General features: G+C 49.4%; 1 protein-coding gene across 2 annotated transcripts; it reads right to left on the reverse strand.

Annotated features, from left to right (window-relative positions):
- Positions 1-517: 517 nt before the first annotated feature.
- LOC147021531 (complement C1q tumor necrosis factor-related protein 2-like) lies at positions 518-23617 on the reverse strand. 2 transcript variants are annotated; one of them, XM_085891562.1, is made up of 7 exons: positions 23464-23617; positions 22798-22924; positions 22474-22614; positions 22186-22376; positions 21203-21316; positions 2711-2824; positions 518-681 (listed from the first exon to the last, which is right to left on the reverse strand). In XM_085891562.1, the coding sequence occupies exons 2-7, from the start codon at positions 22916-22918 to the stop codon at positions 583-585; spliced, it is 780 nt and encodes a 259-aa protein (XP_085747688.1). In that variant the 5' UTR covers positions 22919-22924; positions 23464-23617; the 3' UTR covers positions 518-582. The 2 variants fall into 2 exon arrangements, with proteins under 2 accessions (XP_085747688.1, XP_085747687.1); XM_085891561.1 differs by having other exon boundaries at positions 22474-22653.
- Positions 23618-24270: the final 653 nt, after the last annotated feature.

Raw genomic sequence — 24270 nt, forward strand, 5'->3', positions numbered from 1 at the left:
AATGACGTCATAGTGATGTATCATATATGCGGTAATTCATCTCTGCCAATGCCCTGTTCGATTCCCACAAACAGAATTCAAAAAGCTTGCCAAGTTTCGGAGATAATTTTTTAGGCGATTCCCATTAGCGGAGATATTTTAACGTCATAGCTTTTTTTCTCGGAGGAATTTTCAAAATCGGAGATGGTTAATGTCTGCGCAGGGTATTTTTACATATATACGCCAAGTTTCAGGAAGTTTCGATGAAAACTGTAGACTGTGAAACAAAAAAGTCCACAAGAAGAAGATGAAGAACAACAACGTGAGTAAGACTTTGAGATCCTCCACGAGGATCTAAAAATTTAAAACTTATTTTTCCACTCAAGGCTTGAATTCCAAACAAACCACCATCCAAAATGAAATAACTCCTCAAAAGTGAAGGTTTTTCAAAATGCGTCGGAAATTGTTATCTTTATGTTGTGTATTCATGAATGTCATCCACACAGAACAAGGACAACGAGGAAAGATGTACAAGTAATAGAGTTATTGTTTTTAATTGGTGAAGAGAATCCTTCAGAATGAAAGTTGTAGACAAGGTTATGGTCATTCAGGGTAGAGCAGCACACCGGAGAAGGTGGAGTCGTTGTTATTGTCTGCGTAGATACCTGCATAATCTGCACCCCCATAAATCTGCAACCACACCTGCACACCCCAACATAGCACATGTTACTGGGTGAACATTGAAAAACATCAATGGTATGAGTTTGATTCATAAATCACATTAAAATGTACATTCTTCAATTGTAGACGTAGTCCACCAATCCACGAGTTTCCTTCTCCTTCTGATGTCCCGTACTCTTGTTACAGAGCATCAGTGCTGCAGAAGCAGTTTCTTGGAAAGGGTTATACTGGGTAGTTTGCCATTGCCTTCCCAACAGTAGTTAGAGTAGAATTTGTAATATGTTAGGGGTGCCGGCGATCGTTCGTCTACTCTTCATGAAGGACACCTTGGGATTTTTAACGTCCACCAACTAATGCCGGCCAACGAGACCCCCGTTTAACGTCCATCCGAGGAATGGCATACACATTGATGAATCGCCCTACCTGTGAAACATCGGGATCACAGTTTATAGCTGGGTCGGCATTCAAACCCAGGCTAGATAGGTTCGAAGTGAGTGTGGGTACCTCTAGGCCATCCTGCATGCCCTCTAGTTTCATAATCCGCTGAAAAAAAAACCCATTGAGATGTATTTATTTATTTATTTATTTTCATGTAGGTAAACAGGTGAAAGCCACATGGAAACCGACATATTCAAGGAAGATTGTGGATGAGGAGAAACCTCCCATGAAGTTCATTTACACATTGAGTTTTCCATGAGGCTTGGCGGGATACCGTAGTTTAGAAGAACTGGTCACTTTATACATTGGGCAGCTTCAAATTGATCATACGATGCAAATCCCGACAGAATTGCATCCCCTGGTGTACCCACCCCCATGAAGCGTAGAATCCAGAAAAAAAATTTCAATTCGGTCAAAATAACCGATAACGGTCACATTGATGGACCATTGATTTTGTTTACACTTTCCAACAGAGGAGATGGTCCTTCCGCTCAAAGCAAACTTGGTATCATGTCTCGGTTCAGATCATTCACTTCAGACGCGAACCACTTCCCTTCAGAATGTTCAGCACATGTTTTACAGGTGTGAGGGTGACAGTTTTGGGCATTCCTATGACATGTTCACAGTTGACATGATTAAAATAAATAATTTATGTTGTGCTTTTACACTCAATTTTTTATTTTTTGGCATTCACCTGTTGTCGTGACCTGTCGTGCTTCCAACTGACTATGACTACGGTGCATCACCTCTGCTAGCAAGACACTCAAATTGGAGTACTGTATAATAATATGTATATGTTCATTTTCAAGGAACCTCAATGCAGGAGGAGACCATTAGGCCCATCAAGCCTGTGCAACGGTTGCCAACCTATGGCTGCTTGTGCTCTATCCTTTTTAAATGGTGATTGTCGAGCAAGGAAGCAGCACGTACTATTTTTTAAGTCTTTATGACTCGGTCAGGGTTCTAACCGCCAACCTCCAAGACTCAGAACAGACGCTCCAACCATTACACTGGCTAGTCTGGTTAATCGTCATATTCAACTCTCACATTGCTGGAAACTCAATATCGCAAACTACGCTTCAATGATTGTAATTGAGGATATATTCATTTTTGGATGAGGAAAGGGGGAGAGGGGTGTGAGGGTCCAAATAACTTGGGATGATTGAATCAGCGGAAAGTGGCCAGCATCTCAAATGGCACTTTTCGAGCTAAACTTCTCCTGTCTGGTTTCTCATGCAGACAGTTTCAACAAGTGGTGGAGACGTGAAAGGAGGGTCTATGGTCCTTTAAAACCAGACTGCTCCAGGGAGGAGGACTTCGATGACCATGAAGAAGGCTATCCACCAAGGAGTAGGAAAACCTTGAACTAAAACCAACGGTGGTCTCCTAATTTTTATCAGCTGACCAAGAGCAGTACACCACCACTGCTCACCCTATTGGAACCTTCAATGGCCTCGTCATCGTCAGTCTCCTAGGAGTGAGGTGTCAGGCACTGTCTTTACCGTGGCGGAGAGGAAGGAGCATGTGTGTAGCTATGGGCTTATCCCTCCCTGTACCATCAATGAAAAAATAAATTAAATCAGGGTGATTTAAATAGTGAATGATAACTTACCTGGTCACCTTTCTTGATCGCGAGTAACACAGTAGCCGCTGCTTGGTCTGTGTCCCCATGTTCAAACTGGTCATAAGTGAAGAGAACAGGTCGCCCATCGTGATACAATGCCACCTGGCAAAGAACAAAAAGAACAAACAAAAGCTCAAGAAGGTATCCATCCACCTGGCTGAGAAATAGGATTAGAATTTGAAAAACTTTGACCGTAATGTATTTCTAAAGTACGTTTTGTGTGAAAGAAAGATGTCGATACCTTGGCGTGTTTATGTTAATTGTGGCATTCTCGACACACCCACAGCCACTGTGGAATGTTAAGACCCTCTTGATGCAGTTGCCACTGCTGAAGGACTTAGTGCGTCACTCTTACGCAGATAAGCACACAGATGGGTTCCACCACAGCTCCTCCTGCTCACTAACATTGCAGCGGCTTCTTTCTAGGACCGAGTGGCCCCAGCTCATCTGATTGTTGTCGAAGGTATATTGTAATGGCAGTACGCTGAGGATTGACCAGATCTTTTCACCATTGTTGGCTCAAAGAGAATGACATCAAATTCCATCATTTTCACTGGCCATGGTTATTTTCCACATTACACAATCAAACTAGAACGGAACTCGGTGGAGTGCATACCTCCGCAAGGCTGAAAAGTTTACGTTTTGTATCCCACTGATAGACCAGATCCGGATCCGGACCTTAACCAAAATCTAATCAATTTGTCCTTGTCATCCACCCAATGTGTCCATCAAGTTTCGTCTGAATCTATCTATAACTTTTTGAGATATCGTGCTAAACTGTACATATCGGTTTTAGCCCTATCACTCAAAGGTGAAGAATAACTTTAAAAATTCTAGTATCCGGATCCAGATCTTCACCAAAATCTTATCAATTCATCCTTGGCAGAGATCCCAAGTTTCCACCAAGTTTCATACGATCCGTCCACAACTTTTGAGATATCCTGCTCACAGACAAACAAACAGACAGACAGGGGTGAAAACATAACCTCCGTCCACCTTCGGTGGTAGAGGTTACCGGAAAGATAGCAGACTTGTGCCAAGACTTATTTTTTGTCGTGTATTTTATGTGGTGTATTTTGAGTGGTGTTTAAGTGCTGGTGTGTTTGTGTGGTGTGTATAAGATGCATTGATGATGTAACTTTATGTTTAAACAGACCTTTTCGGTTGTATTGTACAGACCGAGTGTGATACTCACATTCCATACCTTCTCGAGTCACGACATATGCACGTTCTAATAGCACATCCTTTGTCGACATAGGCTACTTGCATTTTAATTGTACGTACTTTATAGATGTATTTCATTGAGGTAGTCGATTGAAAAAAGATAACATGCAATATTGGCTATCACAGGTGGCGATTGTGGCCTACATTAGCACATTATGTGTGGACAGACAGACAAACAAACAAACAAACAAACAAATGGACCCAGATGCAATACCCTCAAATGAGGGAAACAAAGAAAATGCAATCCTTTTGCTGAGATGCAGAAATGTAATACTTCCAAAAGACTGGCCGAAGACCATTTTGACTGATTTTAATAATGCCACAAGATAGACTAACCGACAAACAAGAACTACAGACAGAGGTGACTTCCAAAATACCAACAGCACAATGGAAACACTTGAACAAGGTATTAGAATGCCCTGGGAGGGGAAAAAATGGCCACCAATAAATGATACCTGCAAGGCATTCTCCAACAATTATCAGAAAACGGTGTGTTTTATGACAAAAAAGGGCATGAAGGAGGACTTAATGGCACCTTCTAGTGTTCTTTAGCACATATATATATATATATATATATATATATATATATATATATATATATATATATATATATATATATATATATATATATATATATCTTCTTCTTCTTTTGGCTGCTCCCGATAGGGGTCGCCACAGCGGATCATCCGTATGATCCGCATAGTGATTTGGCACATATTTTACACCGGATGCCCTTCCTGACGCAACCCTGGTCGCCTCTTACAACACAGGGATATGGTACACCTATTTTAACCGGGGTATACACCGGCCCAGTATACTGGTACTCACTTCGCCGACCTCGGAAGGATGACAGGCTGAGTCAACCCTCTGGTGTATTAATTCAGTGGCCCAACGGGGCTTGAACTCAGGACCTCTTGGATCCCAAGCCGCTGCCCTAACCACTGCGCCAACACCAGGCATGTATATATGTATATATATATATTGTTGCGGTTTTCGCGCCCGCCGGCGTGCGACGGCCACGTAACTCGAATCGCGGCACGTCGCCCACCGGACGGACAATCCAGTCGTGACCCTCTCGGACTAACGCCGGGAACCAGTCACGGGTGGACCTTTCGGTCTCACCGCGATCGAGCCAATCAGCCCCCGCGTGGGATAGGGTTGCTCGCCAAATTCGAACTACCTAAGTACCCACGCGGAGGGTAGACCGGGCGATCGCACCTCGCCGCAGGTCGACTTCGGACACGGGCCACTTAAGCGACCCGTTCCGTACTATCAGAATAACCGAGCGGTGTTATCGTCGACCTCGACGGTTCGATTAATTATCGGGCGTATTCAGCCCACTACCAACCCTTTACGTGAAGCAAGATGGGGATTCAATGGAGGAAAAGACGAAGCGAAGCGGGAGAACAGTTCAACAATAAAGCACATTTATTCGCGGCACACGGGAAGCACACAAATACAATTCCACCAAATGCACACAAAAAAAAGAAAACACAATTCCATTTACACAAAAAGCAAACATAAAAGTGAAAACACAGTGCAGAGCTAATACCGACTACCGAGCACACGGCAACACTTATACAATTCTACTTCACAGACGGCGCCGACAACACATACCCAAAACCAAGGAAAAGAAATACCTCAAGAATGAGGCGGCCTGAGGCCGAGACCGGGTCGGGCCTACCCGTCTGGTGATGAGACGCGGAGCGGCGATGGTCCCGCAACCCGCGGGCCTCGTGGACAGTGCCTGGCAGGGGGTGGGAACGGGGCCCCCTTGGTCGCACTATCTCAGCGCGGGGGGAAACAGGAGGGGGTTGCTGATGCTCGGGGTATAGAGGATCTTTATTATCCCTGGTGTGCGTCTCCACCTCGGCCAGGTCGCGCTGCCGGCCTCCCTCGGGCGTGCAGCTCCTGGCACCGACGCGAGCACCCCCTCGTCCGACTCTCTTCAGCTTCTCCAGCCACTGCAGGCTTCGGGCTCCAGTCTTCCACACTCGTCCCCTCCGTTCCGACTCCTTCTCGTTCTCGACTCCTTCTCGTTCTCCTTTGCGACTCTTCTCTGACTGACGAACACCGTCCTTTTATCCCCCCGTAACTTCGCCTTTGACCCCCTCCCTTTGACCTTTCACCTCGCTCCCCATTGGCCCGAGAAAAAGTGGGCGTGAAGGCTTTTTGATCCACAAATTTGCATATATCGATCGTTCTGGAGGCGGGGCCAAATCGCCCCTCGCTCACCGATTGGACGGCAAAAAGTGGGCGTGTGTCGTTTTTGATCCGTTTTTGAAGCACAAAATCCGTGATTTTGTACACGCTGTTCGACGCGCGTTCTGCATGAGTCCAACACCGGTACCCACAGCGGGGCAAGAACGGTGGCGATGCTACGGTTGTGAGGTGTGCGTGAAGGTCGTGGCGGTTGTGGTGAAGCGGTGGTTGTGGTCGGTGGTTGATGTTGTGGTTGTGATCATGGCGGTTGGTCCAAAATAAAGATAGTAAAAGAAAAACGGCTATCCTGAAGAGTCGCAGCACGTATAAATGACATGTATTCCCACTAGACAACGGGTTTGGGCCTAACTACACATGCACTTACCGAGATACCTCACCTAAGGGACCTGAATGGTGGTTTGCGAATCTGGTAACCACAACACTACCCCCTTCCCTTTTTACAGACTCGTCCCGAGTCGTCAAATTTTCGTGTGCCATCATGTGTAGTTTTCCCCTAGTACATTTTACCTACGGATCCCTGAGTGCGACATTCATGGTATTCGTGTCCCCAAAATAAATAACCTGAGGGCTGCGTAACTATCCAAACAAACTCACTCATACGGACGACTTAAATAAAATTGCCGGTGCTAAGACAAACATGCCGGGGGCGCACTCATATTTACAGTACATCTTAACCTTAACTTACAAATTTTACACTAAACCATGGCCCAGGATCATTGAACTCTGCAAAAGAAAAGCAGTTAGCAGGGAGCCAGGCTGCCCGCATGCAGTCTCTGGCTCAAACAATGCAGGTGACAGGGAACGTGGCTGGCTGCTCACACGCAGTCCAAGGCCTTCCCTTTTGAACTGAACTCAGTGAACCACAACGGTGCTTGGGCTGCACAACGCAGTCTCCGTGCCAGCTCAAGTGGCACACGCAATGAGCACAACGAATGGATGGATGAACACAAACACGGTGCACGGGCCGCCACTGCAGGCCCGTGTTGTAGCTGCCAACAGGGCAGTTCTCGCAGCTTGCAAACTGTTGCTTTGCGGATCCTGGCGCACATGGAAATGAACAGGGGGGGGGGGTGAAGCAAAATTGAACGGGGCTGGTGAACGTGGGCAGTGGCATGGCATGGCAAAGGCAGCAGGCAAACACAGCCCGCAGAAGAAGGCCGCTGCAGGCAAACTCAGCCCGCAGAACCAGGCCGTTGCAGGCAAACACAGCCGGCAGATGAACTGGCCAGCACAGGCCTCGAAGAAAAACAGCCAGCAGATGAACTGGCCGGTACAGGCCTTGCAGCACAACAACAACTGCCGATGAAGTTTGCCGGCCTCTGCCTTGCAGCAAAACACGGCCAGCCGATGAAGTTGGCCAGCCTTTGCCGTTCAGTGGAGGTTGGTGGAGGGAGTGCGGTGGTGCTGGCCACTTGGAGGGCGGGCTCGGACCTACCTACCTGTCTCCCTCCCAACCTATCGCCTTTGCCTGTCACTGTACATACCCACTCCCTTAATTTGTCAAACCCCAATTTAGCCCCAACTTATTTTTTTTTGTTGTTTTTATTTTTACTTCCCCACTATAAATCGTCCCCTAACCCCCTTTATCGTCCTTGTTCGGCTAACCTATTCTGTCACCAAGCCTACTCCCAACCCCTACGTTCCCTTCCCGGAGGGGAATAAGGGAGAGCTAACGTCCTGTGTCGAGGCCCAACGAAGCCTCAGAATGGCCTCCCCAGAGTTCGGCGATCTAACCCAAAGTGGGTCCAGCGGCCCACAACGAGAGCGAGGGGATGGATGGTGCGGAGGGGTACATCTCCTAATCTACCCTAACCATTTAACTGTTAAACTACCCCGGGGCTTTCAACAAGCGCCTCTCGCTTAAACTATTGGTTCTAACAACCCAGATCCCCGTCGCCTGTGTTGGTGTCCTTACAATTTCGGGCCTCGCCCCCCAATTTTCTCTCCGTGCCCTCACACGGTCTCCTGGCTGGGACACGTGGCTCCCTTTGGCAGGCACGACCCTCTGCCGAATCTCCCGCTATGGCACCCCCGGGCACTACACTGCCTCTGAGCCTACCAGCTCCCTAACACTGGGGAGTGCCCCCCATGGCACCTCCCCTGAAACGCACACGTGGCAGGCCGGCCTCCCGGGCCCCTTTCCGAGGGTCACCCGTGCCCACTACACTGCCCACGCGGCTAATGGCGCCCCGGGCCCCCGCACCAAGCAGGCGCACCCGTGCCCACTACTCTATCCCGGCCCCCCATGGGCCCTTGGCCTACCGCGGCCGACTAGCCTGGTGCCCGGGGTACCCACTCAGCGATACTCACCTTTCGCAGCCACGCTCCCAAGCCCGTCAACAGGGCTCCTGCACCCCTCCAAATGGGTCTCGAGCCTACATTCCCACCAACAGCAAAACGACCTCCATTTTTCAATTTGACTAACCCAGCTAACCCACTTTACTCTGACCCCGGGGTCCCTTGGGCAGGAGTCACTCCTCCCCCCAATCACTCATCGCACCATGCATTCCCCATTCGCTCCACTCACACAGACCCGCTGGCCTCACTCACTCACCATGTACTCACCTCACAACTCACCAACTCTTCAACACACTCACCGCTGAACTCTGCCATTCTTCTAACTACATCCCCTAACTAACTCGTGCTCCCACGTCGTCCCTTAAACTACAGCACGTTCCTTTTAACCTACGTAGCTAAACTACGTCCCCTCTACACATTCACTGTCAGTCACTGTCTCCAAATAAATCATTTTATTTCCCAACCTAAAGCTCACTAAATCCCTCTAACTAATCCATTCCACGGACTCCATGAGGACTTACCCCTGCCCCATGAAGTCGGTCTAACTAAGCTAACCCTTCCCCCTAACTAGTTTTCATCCTGTGCCCAGGTAAGGGGGTCTCCACCCCTTGCCCAGGAATCCTGTGCACCCGAAAGTGAGGCTTGCCTTTCTTTTTTTCTTTCATGCGCAGCACCTGCGCGGCAACTCAGAGCTCGCGCACTTTGCACCTGTCCGTGACGTCATGCAGCTGCACGTGTTCCTCGTCCCTCCTTGGACGGTGCCATCCGGCAGAGATACCCCTCCTGCCGGATTCCAACCCCACGTGCAGCCATGACGTCACCGTGCGCAGAAAAAAAACACAAGCCCCACGTCTCGAGGGGTTCCCCACGCGAACGCACGTGCTTTGCCCGTTGGAGCTTAACACACACGATCGCGTGGAGAACCCGTCCGGTCCAAATCCATTTACCTGCCTAAACTTTGTCCGTCCGCGGGATCGGCAAATCCACCGCGTGCGTTTCCGGACCGGGACTTCACTCTCGCAAGCGAGCACGTGGTGGTCTCGTGCGTTGCTCAGCACGAACCGCGTGCTCACTGCTGGGTGAACCCGGCACGGTCCTCGAAACAACTACAGCCGCTACTCGGCTTTCGTTCCTCCCATGTCGCCGTCGTCGCCATTCGACCCACGCACACCTGCGTGTTACGACGCACACAGTCCACTCCATCACATTCACACGGGGAGACGCGGCTGCGTGCTCCCGCATGCCAACCGACATCTCCCTCTCATACCGCTCTCTCACACACACGGTCTCCCTTGCACACAGCGACCTTGCACACGGCCGTTCACTCACGCGTGCCTCACTACTCTCACACCGTGCCTCATCCACACACGCGGGGGCACTCACCCGCGGTACCTCACTCATACACACGGCGACACTCACACACGCGGTCTCTTCCACACACGGTGCCTCACCCACACACGCGGGGGCACTAACCCGCGGTGCCTCACTCACACTCCGTGCCTCATCCACACACGGCGTGCTGGGAAGCACGTACTCCGGCACCATCGCCACCACACCACTCACACGTGGTGCCTCACTCATACTGGCCGTTTCACTCACACACACGGCCTCACTCACACACGGTGCCCCATCCACACCCGGCGTGCTGGGAAGCACGCACTCTGGCACCATCGCCACCACACCACTCACACACGGGGTCGCTTCCACACACGGGGACGCACTCACACCTTGCACCACACACACAGGGACAACCACACTGGGGATTCGTGTCCCCACAAGGGTCTCCGGGGCCTCTACACCCCCCAAGCTCTCCGTGCACCCGTCCACAGCACTCGTCCCCTCAACCTCGCAAAGCACGACCGAACTCACCTGGTCGTGACTCGCCTCAAGGGGGCATACTCCCTCCCCTCGTTCCTGGAGGAGGCCATCCCGCTGCTCGCACCGGGTCCCTACACGCTCCGCGAGCTCAACCCCATTGTCCTCCACTACCTCCGTGTGTGCGTGCGCGTCACTTACCCCGTCTTCATCGTGTAGTCTTCCCTCTATCGTTCCCATCTCCCGTGTCTCTGCCAACTCTTCACCCTTTACCTCCCTTGTCTCAACTATTATTTCTGTTGTCGTCACCTCGTGTCTCGTCTCACACGTTTTGGTCTCCCCATTTAATTTTTCCCTTTCGGTCATCGTCACGACCCTCGCCCAACACGTTCCACGAATTATTTTTTCACCCGCCTCCACCGCGGGCCTGTCAGCCGTTGCACCCCCACCCAGCTCGTTTGCTCCCACACGTGGAGTCGCCATTTTTATCTCCCCGGTCACGGCCTTCATGCCCGCCTGCAGGCTTCGGCCCATGTTCTGCGTCTCACCCCGCAGCTTTTTCATTTCTTCTTTCATGTTTGTTTCCATTCCGTTCATTTTTGTATCCATCTTTTCGTTTATTTGTTGTGTATTCGCATCCATCGTCGTTTTCACTTCATTCATTTGCTTGTTCATGTCTTTCATTTCGTTTTTCATTTCATTTGTGTTTGCATCCATTTTTTCGATCATTTTCGCATTCATCTTTTCGTTCATTGCCGCCAGCATGGCGCATAGCTGGGCCATGTTGGATGCACTCAGCTGAGCCGTTTCGGCAAGGGTTGGGGAAGGGTCTTGGTGGAGAGGGGGAGGTGTCATACACCGCGGCCGCTGCCGCACCCACCTCGGGCCCTGGGTTCAGTTGGGCGAGTCCGTGTTCCTGCACAATCAACATTTCCTGCTCGGGGATTCCATCCTGGACCATGGACTCTACATTATTACACATATACATTTCTAATACCCCCGGCTCCCGCTCGCCTTGAGACGCCATCTTGCTTCTCGTGAAGGGTTAATTTGCTCGCTCGTAATTTGGAGGGAATCGGGGATCGCTTCTCTCACCCCTGGACCGATTCCCGTAAATTTAGCCGGAGACAGGAGAGCCCGTTTTCCTGTTCTCCGATACCAGTGCCGCGAGGAGGGCGATGAATTTGTATCGCACGACCTGACACCAGTGTTGCGGTTTTCGCGCCCGCCGGCGTGCGACGGCCACGTAACTCGAATCGCGGCACGTCGCCCACCGGACGGACAATCCAGTCGTGACCCTCTCGGACTAACGCCGGGAACCAGTCACGGGTGGACCTTTCGGTCTCACCGCGATCGAGCCAATCAGCCCCCGCGTGGGATAGGGTTGCTCGCCAAATTCGAACTACCTAAGTACCCACGCGGAGGGTAGACCGGGCGATCGCACCTCGCCGCAGGTCGACTTCGGACACGGGCCACTTAAGCGACCCGTTCCGTACTATCAGAATAACCGAGCGGTGTTATCGTGGACCTCGACGGTTCGATTAATTATCGGGCGTATTCAGCCCACTACCAACCCTTTACGTGAAGCAAGATGGGGATTCAATGGAGGAAAAGACGAAGCGAAGCGGGAGAACAGTTCAACAATAAAGCACATTTATTCGCGACGAACGGAAAGCACACAAATACAATTCCACCAAATGCACACAAAAAAAGAAAACACAATTCCATTTACACAAAAAGCAAACATAAAAGTGAAAACACAGTGCAGAGCTAATACCGACTACCGAGCACACGGCAACACTTATACAATTCTACTTCACAGACGGCGCCGACAACACATACCCAAAACCAAGGAAAAGAAATACCCTCAAGAATGAGGCGGCCTGAGGCCGAGACCGGGTCGGGCCTACCCGTCTGGTGATGAGACGCGGAGCGGCGATGGCCCCGCAACCCGCGGGCCTCGTGGACAGTGCCTGGCAGGGGGTGGGAACGGGGCCCCCCTTGGTCGCACTATCTCAGCGCGGGGGGAAACAGGAGGGGGTTGCTGATGCTCGGGGTATAGAGGATCTTTATTATCCCTGGTGTGCGTCTCCACCTCGGCCAGGTCGCGCTGCCGGCCTCCCTCGGGCGTGCAGCTCCTGGCACCGACGCGAGCACCCCCTCGTCCGACTCTCTTCAGCTTCTCCAGCCACTGCAGGCTTCGGGCTCCAGTCTTCCACACTCGTCCCCTCCGTTCCGACTCCTTCTCGTTCTCGACTCCTTCTCGTTCTCCTTTGCGACTCTTCTCTGACTGACGAACACCGTCCTTTTATCCCCCGTAACTTCGCCTTTGACCCCCTCCCTTTGACCTTTCACCTCGCTCCCCATTGGCCCGAGAAAAAGTGGGCGTGAAGGCTTTTTGATCCACAAATTTGCATATATCGATCGTTCTGGAGGCGGGGCCAAATCGCCCCTCGCTCACCGATTGGACGGCAAAAAGTGGGCGTGTGTCGTTTTTGATCCGTTTTTGAAGCACAAAATCCGTGATTTTGTACACGCTGTTCGACGCGCGTTCTGCATGAGTCCAACACCGGTACCCACAGCAGGGCAAGAACGGTGGCGATGCTACGGTTGTGAGGTGTGCGTGAAGGTCGTGGCGGTTGTGGTGAAGCGGTGGTTGTGGTCGGTGGTTGATGTTGTGGTTGTGATCATGGCGGTTGGTCCAAAATAAAGATAGTAAAAGAAAAACGGCTATCCTGAAGAGTCGCAGCACGTATAAATGACATGTATTCCCACTAGACAACGGGTTTGGGCCTAACTACACATGCACTTACCGAGATACCTCACCTAAGGGACCTGAATGGTGGTTTGCGAATCTGGTAACCACAACAATATATATATATATATATATATATATATATATATATATATATATATATATATATCTATCTATATCTTCTTCTTCTTCTTCTTCTTCTTCTTCTTCTTCTTCTTCTTCTTTCGGCTGCTCCCGTTAGGGGTCGCCACAGCGGATCATCCGTATGATCCGCACAGTGATTTGGCACATATTTTACGCCGGATGCCCTTCCTGACGCAACCCTGGTCGCCTCTTACGACACAGGGATATGGTACACCTATTTTAACCGGGGTATACACCGGCCCAGTATACTGGTACTCATTTCACCGACCTCGGAAGGATGACAGGCTGAGTCAACCCCCTGGTGTATTAATTCAGTGGCCCAACGGGGCTTGAACTCAGGACCTTTTGGATCCCAAGCCGCTGCCCTAACCACTGCGCCAACACCAGGTGTGTGTGTATATATATATATATATTGTTGTGGTTACCAGATTCGCAAACCACCATTCAGGTCCCTTAGGTGAGGTATCTCGGTAAGTGCATGTGTAGTTAGGCCCAAACCCGTTGTCTAGTGGGAATACATGTCATTTATGCGTGCTGCGACTCTTCAGGATAGCCGTTTTTCTTTCACTATCTTTATTTTGGACCAACCACCAACCACAACCACCGCTTCACCACAACAGCCACGACCTTTACCGTCACAACTCGCCACCATCGCATCACCGTCATCTCGCGCCACTCATGGGCACCGATGCTGGACTCGTGTAGGGCGCACGTTGAACAGCGTGTACAAAACCACGGATTTTCTGCTTCAAAAACGGATCAAAAACGACACACGCCCACTTTTTGCCGTCCAATCGGTGAGCGAGGGGCGAATTGGCCCCGCCCCCAGGGCGATCGATATATGCAAATTTGTGGATCAAAAAGCCTTCACGCCCACTTTTTCTCGGGCCAATGGGGAGCGAGGTGAAAGGTCAAAGGGAGGGGGTCAAAGGCGAAGTTACGGGGGGATAAAAGGACGGTGTTCGTCAGTCAGAAGGAGTCGCAAGGGGGAGTCCAAAGAAGAGTTCAGAGAGGTCGGTCGGAGAGTCAAGAAGAGGAGAGTCGGAAGCAGAGGGTCAAGACTTCGCGGGCGGTGGAGCTGCTCGTCGTGTGTGTTGGAGTCGGAACGGAGGGGACGGAGCTGTGGAAAGGCGGCGACACCAGACGAGGGGGTGCTCGCGTCGTGCAGGAAGCTGCACCCGAGGGAGGCCGACAGCGCGACCTGGCCGAGGTGGAGACGCTCGTCGCACATAATAAAGATCCTCTATACCCCGAGCATCAGCAACCCCCTCCTGTTTCCCCCGCGCTGAGATAGTGCGACCAAGGGGGCCCCGTTCCCACCCCCTGCCAGGCACTGTCCACGAGGCCCGCGGGTTGCGGGGCCATCGCCGCTCCGCGTCTCATCACCAGACGGGTAGGCCCGACCCGGTCTCGGCCCCAGGCCTACCTCATTCTTGGGGTATTTCTTTTCCTTGGTTTTGGGTATGTGTTGTCGGCGCCGTCTGTGAAGTAGAATTGTATAAGTGTTGCCGTGTGCTCGGTAGTCGGTATTAGCTCTGCACTGTGTTTTCACTTTTATGTTTGCTTTTTGTGTAAATGGAATTGTGTTTTCTTTTTTTTTGTGTGCATTTGGTGGAATTGTATTTGTGTGCTTCCCGTGTGCCGAGAATAAATGTGCTTTATTGTTGAACTGTTCTCCCGCTTCGCTTCGTCTTTTCCTCCATTGAATCCCCATCTTGCTTCACGTAAAGGGTTGGTAGTGGGCTGAATACGCCCGATAATTAATCGAACCGTCGAGGTCGACGATAACACCGCTCGGTTATTCTGATAGTACGGAACGGGTCGCTTAAGTGGCCCGTGTCCGAAGTCGACCTGCGGCGAGGTGCGATCGCCCGGTCTACCCTCCGCGTGGGTACTTAGGTAGTTCGAATTTGGCGAGCAACCCTATCCCACGCGGGGGCTGATTGGCTCGATCGCGGTGAGACCGAAAGGTCCACCCGTGACTGGTTCCCGGCGTTAGTCCGAGAGGGTCACGACTGGATTGTCCGTCCGGTGGGCGACGTGCCGCGATTCGAGTGTTGTGGCCGTCGCACGCCGGCGGGCGCGAAAACCGCAACAATATATATATATATATATATATATATATATATATATATATAATATAATATATATTGTTGTAGATCTCCCGCCCGTCGGTGTGCGAATGACCGCGTCCAACCAATAGCGGTCGCTTCACCCACCGAACGGACAATCCAGTCGTGACTTTCTGGAACACGCCAGAAACCAGTCACGGGTGGGTTTTTAATCCCACCACGGCCCAGTCCGTATTCCAACCGCGCGGAATAGGGTCAATCGCCGAATATCGATATACCTAAGTACCCCGCGCGGGTAACCTACCGAGGGACCGTACCTCGGCGAAGGCCTGCCATCGACACGAACCGCTTAAGCGGTCCGTTCCGTTCTGGGATAACCGAGCGGGTATTATCGCCAGACCTTGCCAGACCCAATTCTATTTATCGGCTATTTAAAAACCAACTATATTCCGAGTGCAAGATGGGGCAGTTCAATGAGGGATCAAGGGTGTGCGAGGCGACCCTCCGGTTCCATTAAAAAAATGAGCTTTTAAATTATTTCCGTTTAGCAGGATGGCGGTTCGGGGCGAACGGGAGCAGGGGTTAATGGATGTAGAGTTAATAGAATCCATGGTTGAAGACGCCATCGCCATACGGGTTGGACCAGTTCCAGAAGGTTGGGAAATACGCGATGCAACAATGTACCTGGTTCTCCGTTTTATTATTATAACTGCACCACGAATAGTCGGCAGTGGGAGCGGCCTGTGCAGGAACTTTCCCGGCAAACAAACTCGGAGTCGCAAGATGGCGGCGCGGCCGCACCTCAGTGCGGCACGAGGCATGAGTGGACCGCTATTAATAGTGCAACGAGCCGCATAGCACGGCAGGGGAAGCGCTCCCGCCCACCGGTTCAAACCACGGGGGAATGGCAGGCGAGGCAGTGCGACGGCATTACATTGCAAACTGAATTGGCCGAGGCACAGGAACAAGTTCAGGAGCTGAAAGAGGATCGCCTGGAATACCTAAATAAATACAGGAGAGAAATGGACGAAGTCAGGAGGGAAGCATGCAAAGCAAGGTTGGAGTGTGAGGAGGTGAGAGAGGAATTAGAAAAAAAACTTAGAAATTAGAAATTAGAAAAAAAACTAACACCAAAACAAAGAGACGGGGTTACAAAACGAGCTGAGGATGTTGAGAGAGGAAGGAACGAGAACGGAGAATGAAACGTTAAGGAACCACACTGTGCAGATCGAACAGATGGAAGCCAAGGCAAGATTAAAAAATGAGATCAAAGAAAGAGTAGTGAAAGAAGAACGAATGAAACAAAGAAGGAAATCAGCCAATTTAAGGAAACTACGAGATTGCAGAATGAGGAACAAGAGAGACAGTGGAATAAAAAGCAAAAAGAGTATGAATTTGAAACTGAAAAACAAAAGGAAACAACGAGGTTGGAGTATGAGGAGATAGTGAAAGAACAAGGAATGAAACAGGAAAAGGGAGATTAACCAATTGAAGGAAACTAACAGATTGGAGAATGAAGAACATGAGAGACGGTGGGGTAGAAAACACAAAGAAAACGAGTTTGAAACTAACCGACTCAAGGAAACAGCAAAATTTGAGTCCACAGAGATGGAAAAGCTCCGGAATGATAACGAACAACTAAAGAGGCTCAGAGAGGGAGAACGACTCAAATGGGAAGGAAAATGGAGCGAGGAAGAAAAGGAAATGATAAAGGAGGTAGCGGTGACAACGACGGAGACGCAGGAAATAGAAATAACAGAGACACGGGAGATAGAGGAGAGAGGGGGTGAAGTGGACGACACAAAGGACGAACACACACACATGGAGGTAGTGAGGGACAATGGGGTTGAGCTTGAGGAATGTGTTGGGACCCGATGCAAGCGGCAGGATGGCCTCCGTCGGGAGCGAGGGGAGGAGGTGTGCCCCCTTGAGGCAGATCGCGACGAGGTGAGTCCGGTCGAGCCTTGCGAGGCGGAGGGGGCGAGTGTTGCGGACGGGTCCACGTGCAGCTTGGGGGTTATGAAGGCCCCGGGACCCCTTGTGGCACAAATCCCCAGTGTGAATGTCCCGGTGTGCGTGGTTGCGAGTGTGGCAAAATGCGTGCTGGAAAGCACGCATTGTGTGAGTGAAACCCCCTGGGCAGAGTAGGAGAAGGGAGTAGAGAGTAGCCGTTCAGCAGACTGTCGGGTCATGTTTGGCTTGGGTTAGGGTTGAGGCCTTCGGAAGCTTTTTGCTTTGGCTGGTTCAGTGAGCTTCGGCTGAGGCCTGGCTCGAGAAGAGGCTTTTTGGAGGGTCTTTGCTTTGACGGTTCCGTGAGCTTCGGCTTCTGCTTGGCTCGGGAGAGCTTTTTGCTTCAAGCTGCCCTGTTAAGCCGGTAGTTCGGATCGAGCTGCAAGTGGTGGCTTCTTCTTGGTTCGTGGAGCTCTTTGTTCTCCATTTTGGTTCCCGGCTTGGTGCGACTCATCGACCTCTTCTTGGAGGTGGTTCCTCGGGGAAGCGACGCATCGACGGGAAGGATCGGTGCCTCGTCTCACCAGCACGTGTTGAGAAGCGTGGGAGGATTCGCGGGAGCTCGAGAAGGACCGCGGCTCGGCGATTGGATCCAGCTCGCTCTCGTTGGAGCCCGGGACCGGACAAACTTGAAGACCACACGAGGTGGAGAGGTTCGAGATAGGTTCTGGGTTTCAGCTCACCTGTCCTCTGAGCTGGAGCCCGCTATTAAAGGCCTCTCCCACCATTTATTGGGCGTGTGTGTGTGCGTATGTGTGTCCGTGGGCCCGTCTAATAAGTAGGAACTGCTGTTAAGTGCAAGTGACTGTACATAATAAGTAGACGGTTGTAGTTCTTTTGTCGTGCCTTTGTTGCTTGTATAATTGCATACATGTTTTGCCTTGTTTAATTGCATATGTGCTTTATTATAATAAATGTCTTTGTGTGAATGTCAACCTGTTCGTTGCGTCCATTCCCCCATTGAAATGCCATCTTGTATTGCGGAATATTAGTTGGTTTTTAAATAACCGATAAATAGAATCGGGTCCTGCGAGGTCTGGCGACAATACCTGCTCGGTTATCCCAGAACGGAACGGACCGCTGAAGCGGTTCGTGTCCAAGCAGGCCTTCGCCGAGGTACGGTCCCTCAGTAGGTTACCCGCGCGGGGCACTTAGGGATATCGACACTCGGCGATTGACCCTATTTCGCGCGGTTGGAATACGGACTGGGCCGTGGTGGGATTAAAAACCCACCTGTGACTGGTTTCTGGCGTTGTTCCAGAAAGTCACGACTGGATAGTCCGTTCGGTGGGCGAAGCAACCGCTATTGATTAGACACGGTCGGTCACACGCCGACGGGCGGGAAACTACAACAATATATTGTTACGGTTCTAGGAACCGTATACATACAAACATAGTTGTCCCAAAGTCAGTTATTCCGTTATGTATATGTGTAGATAGAACCCATCCTTGTGTGTAGTGGGAAGATACTGGGGTGCGTTGCGATGTTTTTTTAGTTCGATTAATAAAACATTATATGCCATCCACGACGACCCAGGGTACCCTCTGCCTCCTCACACCTTCATCTCACCTGCTACTCTCGCATGGGCTGAACAAGCGTGTGTTCGCCTATTCGCCTAACCAGTGACTCGCTTCCGAGGCAGAATCTTTGTGTAGTACCTTTTTGGTGAGTTTGAACACGCGTGGAGTGGGCAGGCTTCCCGGTACAGCTGAAACCCCGCCCAGAAAGGGCGGCCCCATGGAAGCCCCGTCCAATCAGGGCGAACAGTGACGTCGGCTTCACCAAGGCCCCTCCCCACTGAGGGAGATCTATAAATTACGACACCATTCGTTCAGAGTAGTCTGGTGAGCTGGAAAGTGAGTAGTCTGGTGAGCTGGAAAGTGAGTAGTCTTTGAGAGTGAGCTGGAAAGTGAGTCGTCTTGAGAGTGAGCTGGAAAGTGAGTCGTCTTGAGCAGAGCTTTGGAGTGAGACAGTTAGTCGGCTGATGGTGAAAGAAAGGAGGAAGGTCGTGGAGTGATTGTGCTCTTTGGGGGTCGTTCATTTCGAGTGTGAGACAGCTGGGAAGACCTCGACCCGACCTTGACCGGGTCTCTCGTAGGGTCCTGTCTACAGCCCTGATCCCCGCCTCAGACTCCGCTCTACTCGACCTGGGGTCCTTTACAGAATGGTCTCCACGAGGGCGGCTGTGGACCGAGCCGCACGACCATTGACAGGCGCCGCACCACGGAGCATCCCGTACCTCCAACATTCAGGTACCCGAAAGAACTGCGATCTCAGCTCACCTCCCACTCTGGCTGCAAAAGGTCCTTTGCTATACATCTGGGTTTATTTTGGTCTGAGTGTGTAGCGCCGTCTTTAAGTAGAATTGCATGTTTTTATTTGATCATTGTAAATCTTGCCTGTTTTATTCTCGCGACAAGTCTGCTCTGTGTCTCCTTTGTAAGTTGCTGTAAAATTGTCGCACAACATCTTTCTCTCATCTTCCCCTGCATAACATCCCCAATAAACCTGTTTCCTGTGCCACATATTTTTCCTCACTTTATTGTAAATAAATGATTGTAGAAATGTTCCCAGTTCGTTCTCGTCTTTTCCTTCATTGGTCCAGCATGGTTCGGATCTGAGTTTTAGGCAGGTCTTTATTCCCGATATTCTGTTCATTCTAGCCAGTACGTCCTTGGTAGTTCCGCTCGGCTGCATCCAATCCGGAAATGTGGTTGGTAGTTGGTAGAGTGATCTGGATCAGGCAAGGCGTACCGAGGGTGTGGTTCCCCGGTCGATGGCACCGCGTGGTTAATTAGGTAAATTGGTTCTGGACAAAAAGACCCTATGGTACGCGGTGGAGGTATTGGCATCCATGGTCGGTTAAGCGACCCGCTGCCTCACTGAATTATCCGTGAGCGACGGCCTACAATTCCGGGAGTCTGGTGTGAGACGACGTAATTTCCCCCATCTCGCAGTCGCTCTCGCCACCGGTTCCCGGCCCGCAACAATATATATATATATATGGATATATATATATATATATATATATATATATATATATATATATATATATATATATATATATATATATATATATATATATATATATATATGAAAAACAGCGTCTGTGAAGCCGTCAGTGAAGCCGTGTGACTATGTCTATTAATTACATACTGTTTGAATGTCAGTTGCTTCCTGACTCCATATACATTTATTAATCACTATAAGTACGATTGGAATGTACCTTTCAGCCCTTTAGACTGCTGAGACCCCTTCCTTTGAAAGGTCTTTCAAGGTTCCTTTGAAGGGACCTTTGAAGACCCTTAAAGACCCCCAAAACACTAAAGACCCCTGAGACGCTTTGATACCCCCAAGACCCTTCAGACCCACAATATCTTTAAGACCCCCAAGACCTTATAAGACCACTTTTACCTTCAAGACCCTTTCAACACTTTAGACACCTTTATATTCTTTCACCCTTTGAATCCTGAGAAACTTTAGACCTTTACACCCCTTAAGTCCCTTTAGACCCCTTACACCCTACAGACAGATTCGACAGCGTGAATCCTTGACCAATGAGAGTTTTAGACCACTTGAACCTTTTTAGACCCTTTTTACACGCATGAGAGATTGGACCCTTTTGACCCCTTTGACACTAACTACTATTGGAACGTACACTTTAGTTAGACCATCCAGAACCTTTTAAGCGCACACCACGCAAGCATCTACAGTCTTCTTGCAAAACACAGACTACACTTTTTTCAGCCAGTGATGCACAAACTCGACCCACCCAGGGGTGGGTACTTTACGAGTACTTCTATGAAGGCCAACAAGTACCAAATGTTAGTGGACATTCACAGATTGTTTGGAATGCAAATTAAAATATGACTGAAAACACTAAAATGAGGAAGAAGAATAAATTTGAGGAGAGGTGTGATGGTGACTGAGTGTAATACCTTGACGTTGTGAGTGTAAACCGTCAGCTGATATGTGAAGAGGTAGAGACCTGAAGCAGGACACGTGAAGCGACCCGTGCCAACGTCATAGTGTCCATGCACGTTATACAACACCTGATATGAATGCATAAACGATAATATTATGTTAATTGATTACACATCTCACTCTCAATTACACCCTCCAGTAATCATATTACTCATGTACAAATGATTGCCTTTGTGAGTACTGGAACTAGTTTAACACTCATCTTTTGCATTAACCAGCCTGGTGTTGGCTTAATGGTTAGGGTTGTGGTCTTAGGATCCTGGGGTCCTGAGTTTAAATCCTGCATCCTATTGAATTAATTCCAGGTGGGGTTGACTCAGCCTGTCATCCTTCTGAGGTTGGCAAAATGAGTACCAGCTTGCTGGGATGATTGTGCCATTTGAGTATCCTGTGGCAGAGTGGTGACCCATCCAGGATTGTGCCAAATAGCCCAGGAGACTGCTTAGGCAGTTTCCTGGGCGGTTGAGCACCAATGCTCTGCGTAGAGTATGGTCCCAATGGAATGGATTGTGCATTAACCAGGGCTCCACATTAACTTTTTCTTAGGGTGCTCTACCCTCCCTCCACACAGTGGGAAACGGGAGTTTTCCAACCACTTCTGTGTGTGTGTGTGTATCTGTCTGTCCTGGCCATAACTTTTTTTTTAATCATCTGAGCTTTTGTCATCAAATTCAAATTTGCCAATATTTCATCGTACGAAGTGGATTTCAAAAACCTTGTCGCTCCGATCATGGTGATCGTAAATTTGGGGACAAAATTGATGTTCATTATGCGACTGAGGGTGCCCGACCGGGCATCCAAAACCCAAACACTTGTAAAATTAGGTGCCCTGGACACCCGTTAATATCGAGCCTTGCATTAACTACATTTCTTCTTTTGCACTCCCTGGGTGCAGTCAATCCAGCTCATCATCTCACTCTTATCTGTTCCTCCACACCTTAGAAAATCGTATAGGAACATCGGTTTGAGGATTTCGCTGGTCCAAAGCCATACTGAAGGCGGCACGTGCTCCCACACCAACTCCTGGTCCTCCGACAACAACCGCAGGACCCACAGCTGCAGGACCAGAAGGGCCAGGGGGACCTGAACGACCAGGAATACCTGAAGGCCCATTTGGTCCGGTTGGCCCTGTCAAAGGTTAAAGAAAAAAATTGTGAAGTTAATATTTTGTGTAGAGACAAATATAAATTGTAAATGCTTCATGAATACGGTAGGTTTTCCTTACCTATCTCCCCACGATCACCACGCTCTCCGTTCTCTCCATCCCTCCCATCTCGCCCATCCCGTCCGTCTCTTCCTGCAGGTCCTGGATGTCCCGGTAGCCCAGGAAGACCAGCAGGACAGTGTGTGGAGCACGAGTCCTTGGCTGCGATTTCCAAGGGCACAGGGGAATCGGCAACAGATTCTGTTTAAGGAAAAGATGGAAGCTATAGAGGGGAAATAAGCATTATGCAATCAAAGTGAAACAAAGGAGGACTTGTCAAACAAGTAGTTTGGGGGATTCTGGGGGAAATAACACAAGTTTTGATAAAATTTCAAAGTTTCCAACCTGCATCGTCAGCTGACTCAGCCTCAGGAACATCGACACCGTGCACAATGACTCCACCGGGGAAGAGAACCAGTACCAAGCAAAGGCCCGTGACCATCAGAGCATGCACATAGCTCCACATCTCGGCCTCCAGATGAACAGAATGGGCTCAATGTGAGGAATAATATGGATCATGCGAATTTTTTCAAAAAATGAATTCAATAATTGCAAAATATAAAGGTATGGCTGGTTTTCAGCAAGAAGAATTGGATAAATTATATTTTAAATGTACAGTATTTGTCCGACTATATCCTCGTCCATCACTCCTACCATTTCAGGACTGTGACAAGTAGCCAGACTATATTAGGCACAGATCGTGAATCGGACCCTGGCACCTGCCCATGTTTCTATATCAGTCCGAAGATTGACGTAATGGCTGCGGAGTAGGCTCAAAACTCATCATTCTTCATGAGTATATGCTCTTCACTCATGTACGAGTCACATTCTCTCTCTTTGTCCCTGCCTTACAGTATAAACTTTTCTATCTTTGTACTAAAAGTAGTGCACTGTTATTGCTTTTAGCTTGTCTGTCTGTATAGTATGTCCTTTCCCATTCTCTTTACTCATTCTGTCACTCTCACTTGATCCCTCTTTCTATTATCTCACCACTTTGTCCATTAGCCTTACCTCTGTTGATGTCCTTGCCTTGTCTCTCTGCAAACGCAAGATCTTATGTTAAACCCTCTCCCCATCCACTAGATATCTCTCCTCCCCACCCCACGCACTCCAAATTTGCCCTCCCAAGCCCCCACTGCATGCTCATCACTACTTCGTATATCGCTGTCGTGTTGTACCTGCCTCCCTCATAAATATGTCTCATGCTTGTCTCGAGCTAATCCAACTATGGAATTATCATTAGCCTACAGACGTGAAACGACAAATGTCGGCCTTCTTTTTACAAATGTCAGTTTATGATTGAGGAACAACTTCATTTCAAATGAATGTTATATATTTGAGCACGAATCGGACACATGAATCAGAAAACTAACTTTGGCTCAGAATTAGTCCTCATCGCACATGCGTAGAGAGGAGTGAGATAGTTATTCTTACTTTGTCTGCCTACCTGGCAGGGAAACAAAATGGAAAATCATTCCAAACAGGAAAGCGACTGTTTTTAGCGACGTCATAAAGGACACAAACAACTCATGTAACATGTTAAATAAGATGGTGTCAATGGTGGTAAACTTCAGAATTTTTTTTTTCCTACAACCTCAAAAAAATCTTTGTTTTATTTTAATTGAATTGTATACTTGAATGCAGTAGAACACCAATTGTCTTTTTAACACTTTCAAAAACTCTTCCGTTTAGCAGTACAGTAGTTGGATAAAATATTATGGCATTTTACGTTATCGCAACCAATCATATTCGCCGCTGGTTAACCCCGCCCATGTCCTTGTTTCTCAAGACAACACAGGGTAATGTTTTTCTTATTGT

Source organism: Eptatretus burgeri, chromosome 8, assembly GCF_056783735.1.
Source record: "Eptatretus burgeri isolate ZD-2024b chromosome 8, Ebu_testis_v1, whole genome shotgun sequence".
In the NCBI taxonomy this organism is placed as follows: domain Eukaryota; kingdom Metazoa; phylum Chordata; class Myxini; order Myxiniformes; family Myxinidae; genus Eptatretus; species Eptatretus burgeri.